The 13,999-nt window shown below is 37.3% G+C and overlaps 1 protein-coding gene across 2 annotated transcripts in view; it reads right to left on the bottom strand.

The window, feature by feature from the left end:
• Positions 1 to 2,047: 2,047 nt before the first annotated feature.
• Positions 2,048 to 13,999, bottom strand: part of SEL1L3 (SEL1L family member 3) — a 37,007-nt gene continuing 25,055 nt past the window's right edge. For both annotated transcript variants that reach the window (XM_055720788.1, XM_055720725.1), the window contains exons 16-24: positions 13,050 to 13,177; positions 12,292 to 12,375; positions 10,371 to 10,461; positions 10,173 to 10,257; positions 8,045 to 8,154; positions 6,628 to 6,755; positions 4,837 to 4,939; positions 4,670 to 4,742; positions 2,048 to 3,339 (exon numbers count right to left, since the gene is read on the bottom strand). In XM_055720788.1, coding sequence (XP_055576763.1) covers positions 3,173 to 3,339; positions 4,670 to 4,742; positions 4,837 to 4,939; positions 6,628 to 6,755; positions 8,045 to 8,154; positions 10,173 to 10,257; positions 10,371 to 10,461; positions 12,292 to 12,375; positions 13,050 to 13,177 — 969 coding nt within the window. In that variant the 3' untranslated portion in view covers positions 2,048 to 3,172. The remainder of the gene's footprint in view (positions 3,340 to 4,669; positions 4,743 to 4,836; positions 4,940 to 6,627; positions 6,756 to 8,044; positions 8,155 to 10,172; positions 10,258 to 10,370; positions 10,462 to 12,291; positions 12,376 to 13,049; positions 13,178 to 13,999) is intronic.

Below are 13,999 nucleotides of genomic sequence, written 5' to 3'. Positions count from 1 at the left end.
TCTCACTTTTTTCATAGCACTTCGATAGCTGGTATGTAGTAACTTCTCTCGCTTGTCACTTGCTGTAACACACATCCATTTACTTGGTGTAAACTGCACTAATTTTAGATAACTGGGCACCTATTTTGTAAATAACGATTCTGAAATTCTTGGTTGTCTCTAATTTATTTGCTACAGATGATTCCGGGCTGAACCAAGGGAGAAAGAAAAATGGCCATCACTTACACCACCTTAACCCCTACCTCTGTTGTTCAGATGTCTGGGCTTCTATGGAATGTGTATAAACAAGCTGCATTTTAGCTCTATACTTGTGATTTCTTATTTCTTCACTCCCATTCTGACCACTCAGCATGGGCTGCAGAAGCTATAAACTTCAGTTATCTTGTTTCAATTGATGAAAAATAATCCTTGATACAGCAACTTTTTTTCCTTTTCCTCCTCCCCCTCTTCTGGGTGCAGTAGAACTATAAGATGCTTTGCTTAACTAACCATCCTCTCTTTCTCTCCAGGAATTGTTTGATTCTTTAGGTTGTCAAATAATAGCCCCTAGATCTTATGAGAAGTGAAGGATAATAATGTAACCATTATTATTTCAGCCGTAAGTATTGCTAGTTTATTGTGAAATGTTGCTTATCTTAATATTCTCCAAGTATATTTCGGTAGAACTTCTGACGTAATAGATAACAAACAAAGACCTAACCATTAACTGCTGTCGTCAAGAAATATATTGCAGCTTCAGCAATTGTCTTCTGAAACACAGATGTAAAATCATGTTTCTGGCAAACCTCCTCAAACTACTTAATTACTAAAGTTGAGAACATGGGTTTACTTTGGAGAGGAAAATGCAGTCAGCCTGACCGCTAACACTCAAGTCTGACCTATATGTACACAACCTAAGCCACTGCTGTTCTGAGAACTCCATGATTTCAACACATGGGTTGCAATCATGCCACCATGGACAAACTCCCACGGGATCAATATTTCACTAGAGGCTTCAGTTTTGCTATATATGACATATGTAGTAAAACACATCTTGCACATGTAGCTTACTACAGGCAAGACTTGCCACATGTATGTCCAAATAGTTTTTTGTGACCGTCAGTTATGTGCCGTTTGGTATCAGACATCATGCAATGTTATGACAGTTGTTTACTTGTCTTCAAAGGTTGCACTATTTTCTACCATCTAAACCTGCCCCAGTTTTAATACAACTGCATACTGTTTTCTTTTATTACATGATAAAAGTAAAGTTGAGAGAATTCTTGAAATATCCATGCATTTGTGTTAAGGAATCCGATACAACCAAATTTAGCTGCACAAGTTTTTGCAGCTCAAAACAGACTAAAAAAAATGATGGTGATACATTTACAATGGATACCAAAAGCACAGCACATAACCTCTGCAAATCAACACAGTTTAGTATGTAAAAGCAAAGCAGCTTTGTAACACTTAAATACTTAGCTTTACATAAAAAGAACAAAATATATATCTACAACTGTACTAAACATAAAAAATACTCTTTGCACTGTTCTTATTCAAATAAATGAAAAACTCAGATGTGTGGCACACAATTCACTTTGTGATGATACAGCTGGAGGGCAAGGAGGGGGGGAAGCTTCAACATCTGCTTCCTCCCCGCCTCCCCTTGTTTACTCAATGGAACTACTTACTCTAAGCATCAATTCTCTGAACACTTTTGAATGTTTGGTTTTTGGCAAGCAAAACACACTCTGGTGATATGTGCACATATACATTTATATATATATATATGCATATTAATCTCTCTGAAAGTTTGAAGGTTTTTTCCCTTTTAATTCATTCATTTCTTACTGAAAACTTGTATGTCTTGTTTGAAAAACAAACCAAAAACTCTCCCAGGTCTGCTCTGTGAGAATGCTGTATTCCTCAAAGCAAGCAAGGGATTGATTGTCCCATTTGAAGCCAAGAAAACAGACACCTAAATAATGATCTTAAGAATCTGCAACAGCAAGATACTGTATCATCTGACTAATGCTTTAAAAAAACAAATAATCCTCCACATATAGGCTGAATTTGAATTAGAAAAATATCTTTATTTACAAGAGTAAATAATGTAGTGCAAGGAGAGTGGATTTAACCCTCAATAATGCATAGATTGATGCAATTTATAGTCTGTGATCTACACTATTTTGCAGAGGTGCACGCACGCCTGCTTTAAAGGTCAGACCTTTCCTACAGCCACTTACCAGACAGCTTTAAATCAGACAGAAGGCATTTGCACTCCATACTTATTATCCACATATCCCACGTAACATTTATCAAATAAACTATCACTTAGATGGTTTTAAGAGTTACTGTAGAACATGAAATAAATCCTTGCCAATGTTAGCTATGGAAGAATCAAAAATTAAATAGTTCATTCACTTTGTGTCATCTGTTCACACTTAAATATTCTTTTATTTATCCATTAGGGAAGCTACTTTCTTTAACCAGTGGCTCTTGGCAGGGCAGGAAACATTTTGTTGTGTCCACCAGGGAACTGCTGACATTTGTGAAACTTTGACCAAGGGGTAGCCAGCAGAGCTGCTAGGTTATGATCATATTGCAAATCTTCCCGGTGTTTTACTTTCAAAATGAAACAGTTTTCACATCAGAGACTCAGGATGGAATACAAAATGCCAAAAAACCAATTGTCATTGCTGCATGTATCAAAGTCCGGGCTGGTGTGCCACGGAGCTTAGAAAGTGTTGGTGGCTGGGATTTAACTTTACATGATTTCCATGCTTCCAATTTGGAAAATTCTGGTAACTTCACCAGCAAAAGAAACTCAAATGCAGTAAAGGCAATTTAGTAAGGTATTAGATATGTAAACCTACTTCTTCATCAAAACCGGTGGGAAGGGTGCTCCTTCTTCAATTAGGCAAAGACTTTGCATGTTTTCTTCCAGTCCTTCAATTAAATACAGTATGATCATGTGTCGGATATAGTGAGATAACCTGTTTGGAGTGTTAAATAAACTACAGGGATGTTTTTTAATCTGAAGCGGAGAAATCAGATCAGTGAATTTGCCTACAATTTTAGCTGTTGGACTGAATTATTAATGCCACTGATGGGGTTGGTTGCCAGTTCTTGGATCTGTAGTTATTCATATCCCATCTTCCCAATGGGACGTCAACCGTAAGAAAACTACACTTCAGCTTGTAACAAGAGGATTCTGAGGGTTTGATTCCTGCTGTGCTAAATCATTTGAAAAAGTAGATCCATCTTGCTGTACCAGTCTAGTAGCATCTTCATTACTATTCCCTGAGGAAGAAAGTTCATCTGATGATGGTTCTGATCTTGTACCAGAAGAATTACGGGCTTTGGAAAAACATCAAAAGAAATTATTAGAAAAGACCCCACTGCATCCAAGAAGTCTATTTATAAATATTTCAATAGTATGTGGATATAAAATAACATATAAAGATAATACTCAAAAGGTTAGAAAATACTGAAAGAAGAATATCTGTAACTTTAAGTATAAACTTTGTACATATGAAGTATGATTCCCAAGTTGCATAAGTCATAGCTAGTAAGAAAATAAAGAAGGTTTTCAGAATTATTTCCATAGTCAGCATATTACTCACAGCTGCATGTCTTAAATGCTATTAAGGAATTTTAAAATTCAAATAATTTTGTATATTTAATGGTGGTTTGTGGGTTTTTTTAAATACTATCCCCTATAGAGGTAGGCTGTCAATGTGGAAAGTAATTTTTTTCTGTATTTTGTTATGGAAATATGTCAGAAAACAGTATTTTCTGACATAGGCTTAAACTGCCTACTGAGGTTAAAACACAATGTAAGAAAATGTATTTGGTGGAAGAAACTATTTTTGTAACTGGTAACATTAATTTCACAACTTTCCGACCAAGATCCTGTTTCGTGATTTGAAATGAAACACTTGCTTGAAGCTGGCAACGCTTTTAAAATGATGACTTATAATTTTTGCATGTGATGGTAGGGCTTTTTCTCCTTTCCTGAGCAATGTAGTTTTGTCTCTGATGTCTCTTTTAATATAGTAAAAAAAATAATGGGAATTTTAACAGACTGAAGTCTGGCATTTGGTTTTCTGTCTCTTCATATTCTCTGTCCCATCAGAAACGACAACATATACAGCAAGGCTTTCCAGTTTAGGACAGGAGGAGTCTGCAAGTGCTGATTGAATGTATTTACTGATTCTTTTACTGGTCTGAAGAGGCTGAACTGCCTTCTCCTAAGTTACTCCAGTGTACCAGCTCTCTGAACCTCGCTTTTTCTCCCACCTCGTATCTGAATGGATCCAGTTGTATGAAACAGGGAACAGTCTCATTGCATACTGCAGCGACAACACATGAAATCCAAGTCATATAATTACTCTAACAACACTGCATGTTGAGAGAAAGGAAATAATCTCTTGTTTCCAGTCATAATCTCCTGCAGTTAATGTTTTTATTAAGAATCTCCTTTACCAAGGGAAATTCTCCAGAAACCAACAGGCTTAAACCTATGCTTTGCTTCATCCACTCCTTTTCAATGATCAGAAAATTACCTGCATGTCAAAGAAGTTGCTGCACCACAACCAAATCTAGAATTCCTGCTTTTATTTTTCAAGTTTTTACTGAAACAAAGAGATCATTCTTTTTCTTTAGTTTTACTATGACAAATACTTACCAGATAAAGACTGAAAATACTGCACTGCAAATGCAACCAGAATCGATAAAAGAAAGGTTCCCATGAAGTAGATCTGTGACAGTAAGTTTGAAAACAGAATTAGAGCCATGCAAAGCCAAGGTAGTGCTCCAAATGAGCTCTGCATGTACCAAAGCAGAAATACATACCACAGTAGATTGTAAAATATTGTTCCAGAAAACTCTCATGTAAAAATAAAGCAATGCTAATGAGCATGGACTAATGGATTCCTGGTTACTATTATTCCAGCACCTACAACAAGAAGATTAAAACTAATTAGTCTTACTCTACAATTTTGTGGCATCTGTCATCTGGGAACCTCAAGTGGGTTTGCAGCAAACCTCAGTAACCCAGGAAAACAAGCTGATAGTATCATCCCTATCTCACAGATGGTGAAGTAAAAATTCAAAGAAATACCAGATGAACCTCATTAAGCACACAATACCTTACCCTAGGAGCAGGTTTTTTATTTTATTAGTCAACAACAGGTCTAAGCATCCAGGCTACCCTTGCCAAGCAGTCACAGTGCAAGGTCATACCCAAGATACTTTGCTCTAACTAATGTGAGTCAACAGCAGTAGGACTTGATTTAAGATTAGATGTACAAAATTTACTTATCTACACAGGATGCTGGTGCCTTAACCCGCTTTAGGGACAATGGAGTACTAGACAGCGCAGTCAGAGCTTGAAGAGTGCTTTTGCTGACTAGCTATGAGCCGAGTAGCTTTCTCAGTTCCATCAGTTAGGACTTCGCCTACTGGGGCAGTTTAGACAGCTAAATCACAGGCATCTATTTCAAGCTACAATGGATTCTTTTCTACCAAGCTGAGGAGGGAGGGTTGAGTGTGGGTGGGGTGTGTACATATATATATAACTTTTATATTAAAAATTATATTGAAAAATAGGTGTGATCTATACAAAATTATATATAATTCATGTATTATATACATATTTTTTAAAAAGTATGTGCCCTTCTGGACAAAAGTGTATGATGACAGGAAAACCCTGCAGTGCTGTCGACTCAGGAGTTACTCTAGTTGCAAAGCAGATGGATTCAGCCCAAGTGAAGGCAGAATACAGGCTCAAGCTTACAGTCCCAGATGGACCAGCTGGTCCAGCAGCCCTATTTATCTGTCTAGTAATTTCAGGTGGAGTGGAAGTAATTTGGGGTACAAGTTCAGGCTGATGGCAGTGAAGAACCATTTCAGCAGACCGTTGGTGAATCAACAAATGAGGTTTTAATGTTGATACCAACTCCGCTTTTTTTGGGTCACACAACACTCAGTAGCAAAACAGAAGATAAACTACTCATTCTTGGTTCACAGCTTCATGAATTAACTGCTAGCTCCTCCTACTTTAAACATCTGAAAGGCAATTCCACAAATTCACCAAATACTGTGTAAGCTTAAGCAACCTAAGTTCTGTACTGGAACCAGAAGTCTCCAGGTGGTTTGTGCATGAGCAGTGCTGGCACAGGCAACAACCTGTAACCTTCTCACGTACCTAATATTCTGTGCCACGTCTGTGCCAGACCGGAATGTCTTTGCAGAATAAACAGGCAGGACTGTTATTATGCCAGTTACATACTTTTAAGTTCCAATTAAATTATGCTCAATTTATCATTAAAAGATTGTTTTGGACTGTATACAAATTGTCAGTGCCTAATTTAGGAACTTAAATACATCGAATTGGAAAAGACCTCCTGGATCATTAAATCTAGTCCCTGCTATTTCAGATAACCACATATAATGAGGTCTCTTTTAACAGGCATAAACTGAAATACATTTAGGTAATTTATGTATTTCACACATGCTGACCTTAATGTGCCTTAAGTCATACAGGTGAACAAAGTTAATAATTACAGGAGTTGCTGTTCTCTGGAGTAAATGTTACTCACACATAAAGACAGAAGATGCTGATTAAGGGGAAATAAGACTCACCTGTAATAAAGTTCCTGAAGAAGTGACGTATTACTAGAATGCAATGCCTGATCAATTTCCAAGTGATCCAGAATGTAGGAAGGTATAGAGTTACCCTCTTCAATGACAAGGGCCAAATTAAAGAAACCCTAACAATAAAAAAGCATACATGCTTTTTAAACATTAAATTTTCATATGTATATTTAAGGTCTACTGTAAGCATAAAGTATCTAAATAATTATAACTTCCTTGTATAAATTAATTAAGTATAATGTGATCTTTACTGAATAATTATGAAAGCCTTTCCTCCTGACCATATACCCAGGTAAATACCGAAAATGCAAGAGAACTGACATTCATTTGTATACCATGCTGTTTTCTTAGAAACCATCTGGAAAAAGATCTGAGCTTTCTCATTTTTAGTTGCTCTTTAAATGCAGCCCCAATATTAAACTTAATCTTTTATCTAATAGGGAAATAACTCTAAGCAGAAATGGATTCCTGTTCTGTTACTGTTTAATTCACCTCCACCTAGCTCTCTAGATCAATAGCAATTTGAACAGTGAAATTGAGAGCAGAAATTTCCCCCAGACAATTTAAGACTTTAATCTTACAGCTTTGCCTTCTTGGACAAGACTTAGGCATCCCTGTCTCTTCAGAACCATGAAGATGCACACACATGAGATGTATTACAGGATTCCCCATCAAGTCTGGCTTTCATACTTTGAAGTAACTGCTCATGCATCTCTTCTTTCCTTTGCTAGTTCAGCAGTAATGTTTTATCCTAATATCCTTAAAACAGAACCCAACTATGTCACCTCTAAAAAATTCACATACAAGATACTGTCTGGGGACATTGTCATAAGGACAGAATACTGCACCCTGGAAACTTCAGGAGGGTCTGAGGGCAACAAATTCAGTGTTGAAACTGCATGTCTTTGGTAATGTGATATGGTGTATCTTTTAATTATAAAGAATTTTAAGATGAACCTTTTGTTGGTGGAGCGAACAAAATTCACCCTGGGATTCACTCAAGATACCAAGAGAAACAGGTCATTCTTCTTGTTTATATCCTAACGTAGCAAAGGATAGGAATGGAATAAAACTCAACAGTCTATTAATTCTTCCTCTTGCCACAGCAAAAATACCAAGGTCACAACAGAATCAATTGTGCCAAGGTAAGGCAGCACTGCATTAGGCCATTCACCTTTAGCTTTCAAAACATATTAATTCTAGGACTGTCCATCTGTGCTAGGTCTACCTTCTGTTATCATAAAACAGCAACTACTGACTCACAAGCTATTTTGAAATAATTATAACTTATTCTAGCAGGTTTCTTCAGTGCAGATATAGTCAAGCAGAATAATCGGTCTCAGATAAATCCTCAGACTGTTCTAAACTCTGACGTTTTATGAACACATTACAGCTGCAGACCCACCTGTGAATCTCCCTCTAATGCCGCTTGTGCATACATCCGCATTGAGAGCTCAAGGTCCTTAGACTGGTTGTGGTAACCATAGTAGTAGAAATCACCCATCTTCAAATAAGCTGTAGAAGAAACCAGTAGCACATAATTTTTTAAAAAAAGTCTCTCTCTGGTTGTCTCTGTGGCTACTTTACAACAGCCTGCCCACTGAAAATACTTACCTTGAATGAAATTTCTCATGGTTTCTCTTTAACGAATCTAGTGAACCAGATTGCTACTTTTACAAAATTGAGATGTAGAAACTTTATACTGCTTCCTTCTTCACCTGCTGAATCTGCCCTTGGGCAACCTGTAGCCTTATTATTCAGGCTAGCCCTACTAACTTGAAGAGACTTAAACACATGCTGTCTAAGTTTGTTCTGTACCTGTCACTGTGGTGGCTGAATCCATCCCCAAAGTTACAGAACTTTGCTGACAATAATTTCCTTAATTTCAAATCCATCCCAACCTAGGACGATGGTAGGTATAAAATTTTCCTGGTCTAGAAGGAAACAATGCCCAGCAAATATTTTACAAACATCTTTCTGTGATATTGCACAGTAATGAAATGCTGTGGACACTGACCCAGACAGGAGCAAGCATGATTCCTAATCTGTGTTGAAGAACTTAAAAATTCCCATGACTGTCTATGCTTATTTAACCTAAGCTTTCCCCAAATGGTTTGAAACACTCCTACACCTTGCCCTGTGTGTCTACGGCAGCTACCTAGAAAACCCACCTGTTTTTACAGGGGACTATAGCAAAGCACTTCCAGCAAGCAAGTCATTCGCTGACCCAACAGCAAAGGCGGAAAGACTAAGTGGATAGGCTGGCACAGATGCTGAGGGAAAGGCAATGGATGCTTTAGCAAACCATGAAGAGGAGAGCTCCCCTGAACCACACCAACTGCATCACTCCAGCCCTGGCCCAGAGAGCACTCCTGAACAGGCAGCGGCCTTGAGGTCACCCTGCAGAGATAACATAGCCCTGCAATACTCTGCTGCCAGGGTTAGACTCTCCATCCCAGGCCCTACACTGGGGATTTGATGCTCCACTACTGCAGAGAGGGGTTATGTTACTCATGTGAGGAAGAGGTAAAGTAATAAAATTCTTCCCCTCTTGAACCTAGCAAGTCTTTTCTCCTTTACTTGAATGAAATCACAGTCTCACTCCATGAGTCTGATCTTCAGAAGTTTTTCTAATGTAAGATTGTCCTTTTCTAACGTAAGATTGCGGATCTGCCGAAGGGTGAATAAAACTGCACCTTGCTAAGGCATCTACAAACTCCTTGTGAAAGCTAACAGGGTTTGTCAGCTCCTGTGGCTTCAGGCTCTATCAATGTGGCATTCAGTTTCTGCCTTGTTATGTTCACTCCACTTTTCCATGTGCTTCTTACAAAGCACCTAAACCTTTTTGTGAGACAATCAGATCAATGTTTTCAAATATTGAGTAACTCTTTCAAAGGCAACAAGATTACTTAGTCACTAAAATCACAGGTGTAGTAAAATCTAAGGCCAGAGGAATGTAACTTATTATATGTAAATAAGTCTTTTTTTTTTTTTTTCCTTAACAGAGAATCCTTTAGTTCCCCAAGGTAAGCTGTGCCAATGTTGATAAACTCTGTACCCCCTAAAGAAAAACTCATAATAAATTAGATAAGGAATCCTTTAGCCTTCATTAGTTTCTCATGACTCAATTATGATATGGAAGCATATTTGCTTTTGGATTTTCTTTTTGATAAACTAAACAGCATGAGCTCCTAAAGTCTACTGCTATTTTTTTTTTCTTAAACCTTGAACCAATTGCTTAGGCTTCTAAATATCTAGCTATCTAGCCCCTTCTCAGGGCTTAGCTTGGTCTTTTTTTATTATTTTATTCAAATTTTATCCATTTTATGCCATAAAAAGGAAATTCTCAGAAAAGCTGTGCTGAAACACAAGACTTAAAATGCCTTTCTGTCTACCAAAAAGGAAATGTCTGATAAGCAGGGATTACTCTTCCCTTAACTTGCTCACTCACATAGAAGTTATAAAAAATGTAGTTTTTAAAATAAAATAAAAACCCGTAAAATTAAAATTCAGAGAGAATTCCTTATACATACCAAATGATGGTGCGTTGACTTGAGATACAGAGAAATTGTAGTATCTCCAAACACAGTCAGTTGCTAGGTATTTCCTTGCTAGGTCCTGGAAAGAAAAGAATTGATCCATCCATTCATAACACAGATAAGAGACTAGAATCACGTTATTATTAGCAAGTGTTCCTTTTGGGATCATGAGCTGTGAATACATTTACTTACTGGTCTTTCTTCACAAATGTGTGCTAGATTTGACTGTGACACTTCAATCCCAGTTTCAGCTGCTAATACATAATGCAGCAGAGCTTCATGCCTGTCGTTAAGATAAAATAAATCAGTGACTAACCTGACAAAAATAGCATGCGTTTTAGTTAATAGTTAAAAAAATCCCACTAAATGAATTGATAAAATCACCTAAGAGCAAAATTTTGGTAGAACGTTTAAAAGCAAGAGGCTGGCAAACCCATGCAACAGCTACATCTACTGGCAATGTAACAACCTCTTAGTTGGCTCATTGTGTAACAACCTGCCACAGATCTCAAGAATCTGCAGTTTTCTCTCTTGCACTGAAGCTAGATTAGGTCCAGCATACATTTATTCTAAGTGCAAGACTGATGATACAGTTGATTTGATATTAAGCCCAATTATCTATTTAAATGTTTCAGACAAAACATTCTTAAGAGACCCTTACCTCCTACACTTTAAAAAAATCTGTAATTAACTTAGCTGTGTATGTATCTGTCAAACATTCACCTGGGTACTACCTGTATAAGCTTCACCCTTTTATTTCAATGACTTGTTTGTCCTGTCTTTTTAGACTATGAAATTTTTGTAACAGGAATTTTCTCTCGTTATATTTGAATGTGTGAATAGAATAACATTCTCAGTCCCCCTATGGAATCTAGGCATCTCACTGACTGTAAAATCAAGTAATAAAAGCTAGTTTTGCATTTGCGGTATAGCAATTCAGTATTACAGTACAGTAGTACAGCGCCGCTCATGACTGTAGAGGACAGCATCTCTTTCATGTTCTCTGTCACCCACCTACTCGGTATTATGAAGATTAAGCAATCAAAATTAAGAGAAGTCTTTAAAAGCACGTGTTTGGTTTTAAAATGACAAGATAAAAAAAAACTCAACAGTTGGTGTAATTTTTTCCTACTAAAGCTTCCTATTGAAGGGTCACGCTTCCAGTGATTTTCTCCACAACACAATTTAAAACCATGGCAGAGACCAAACCCCAGACCTCCTGGGATCTTAATGCTATACCTGGCATGTGCACAGGACTTTCATGTGACTGTATGCAGAGTGAGCTGGGCAGAGTCACAGGCTTGTACATCAGAACATGCTACAAAAACATTAACTGAGACTTTTTCAGTGTTGAAAAATGAGGTCACATCTCAAGAGAAATGTCTGTGATGGACCTAATAAAAAGAAACTTCTAGGAATCAATTACTCAGAACAGTAGGCTGGCAGTTCCTTATAGATCTCTTAAGCCTGAAGCAGTAATTAAGCACTAGCATAGGGAGGCTGCAGGACTAAAGTAGCCTGTTTTAATCACATGTGACAGCCTGATACCTGCATGTACAGTATCCGATGCTCATGCCTACAGGTCACTGCAAAAATGGAGCACTAACCTGGAGGCTATTTTGAAACTTCTTGGTTGGCTTATTGGATATTGTAACCTCCTATTACACTTTATAGAAAAGATAGTACTAATTATATACAAAAGAAGAACAAATCTAATCCAGCAGCCTGAGTTTTCATGACACGGAATTATACAGAAGAGGGAAAGCAGAATATGGTTTTTGGAACAGAGGGTATATTAAAAATGAAAGGCATTCCTCTGGCTAATCCAGTACACATTACATGCTACAGTACTGTGGGATGAAAACCACAGACAGCCAGTACAACAATATTTCACTACAAACTCCCTCTTTTTCACTTGATTCTGTCATAACTGTTGAATTAGGCTTTGGGTCAACTCCTCCCTCCCTTGATGTCAATAGGTGTTTTGCTACTGATTTCAGTGGTGTTGCTATTTGTGTTTTTTTGAGGTGATGGCCCAATGTTAATTATTTTATCACGCTATAAAGTTAAGTGAAAATAGAAAATGAATTTGAAGAGAACAGAACAAACAAACCATGAAAGCTCCAGATAAGCATTGAGAGCTTTTCTGATGACATGCCCTAAGTAGCCGTTCTTCTCTGCAATGTGTTTTGCCCAGCTGTAGAAAAGAACAAAAAACAAGAAATGAACAGCTGTGCTCCAGTAACATTATCCCAACTCACACTGACTCAAAGGACACAAAAGCATATGGGATCACTTTCTGACTTCTTTCATGAGACAAACTATGGAGTTTCACAGTAATTGCTACATCAGTCTTTTAACTGTCGACTGAATGAGAACATTTTGCCCGTTCATCTCTGAGCATACTAGAGACATCCCATGTTTTTTATCAGCAAAAGTAGTTCCTTGTTTTTCTTTTCTTTTTTTTTTTTTTTTTAAGAAAACAAACCTAAGTTAATAAGTGCTATAACTAATTATCTGCCTTTTTCCTGATACAAAGTATCAGTCCTACCACATCAGGAGACTAGTATTTCTTGAAAATCGAATAAGCATGGCTTTGTTAGATACGTCTCAGAGTTGTTCCATATAATCTCTCTGAGTTGTTCCAGAAAAAAAAAGTACTAAAAGTACTCAACATCTCTCAAAGTCTACTGGTCATTTAAATAATATACATATTCATGTGGATTAAACTTTACTGCAGAACAACCTTTTGTCAAGGAGGTAAGCACCATTAAGTACAAGATACTTAGGCTACGGACTCAAAAAACACCATTAATCAAGATAATCCCACCAGAAATATATTCTCCTTTAACCAAGGGTTTCATTCCTTACATTACAGCTTTTTCCGGATCTCTAGGGAAGTCTTCCATATTTCCTGTGATGTAGTACAGAGAGCATCGTAAAGTCCCTTCTATGTGTCCTCCTTGAGCAGCTTTATAGAAATAGCGTGCAGCAACTGTCTGTGAAGAAACAAGACACAATTCGCAAGGCTGCATTATTAACGTTTACTGAGTTTTGTTTCCTGGGATTAATTTCAGCAAATGAATTAAAAGAGGCAATTGGCTAATGAGGGCAAGCCAGTTTAAGTACTTTAATGTACTTAGGTGAAATTAATACCTTTCTTCTAACTTTTTAATAGTTTAGACTGGGAAAAGGTTTTTAAACACATAAATTCCGGTAATATATGGAATGTCAAAGAGGAAAGTGTCTAAATGTGTAACTAACACATGGTAACATACAAGTCCAGTTTAAGTACTTTAATGTACTTAGGTGAAATTAATACCTTTCTTCTAACTTTTTAATAGTTTAGACTGGGAAAAGGTTTTTAAACACATAAATTCCGGTAATATATGGAATGTCAAAGAGGAAAGTGTCTAAATGTGTAACTAACACATGGTAACATACAAGTCTTGTGTATACTGACAAAAGTAAAATTAGTTGTTCACTAGTAGAGAGATTAACAAGGGGTCTTGGGAAACAGGACTTCTGCTCTGGCGATGCCTAAGTGAGGGCTGGGGCGGAGCAGCAATGCTCAGTATGCCCAGCAGTGTGCAACCATGGTACTCAAGCCCCTGAAACTGGTTTATAGAAGATAACACAGGCTGAGTAGCCCGGGCCAGAGTTGCAGAAGCAGGAGGGCTCTGTGGCTCTCCATGTCTTACCCTCAGAAATAGTAATCTGAAATATAAACCAAAGCAGCATACAGCCCGAAATAATTCATTTCAGGAAATCTTTAACCATCAATATACATTTTCTGTGGGTAAGCATGGACTTCAGAGCAT

This window comes from Falco cherrug, chromosome 1 (assembly GCF_023634085.1).
Source record: "Falco cherrug isolate bFalChe1 chromosome 1, bFalChe1.pri, whole genome shotgun sequence".
In the NCBI taxonomy this organism is placed as follows: Eukaryota; Metazoa; Chordata; class Aves; order Falconiformes; family Falconidae; genus Falco; species Falco cherrug.
Note: the sequence above shows the minus strand (reverse complement) of the source record. Positions and strands in the feature narration are given on the sequence as shown.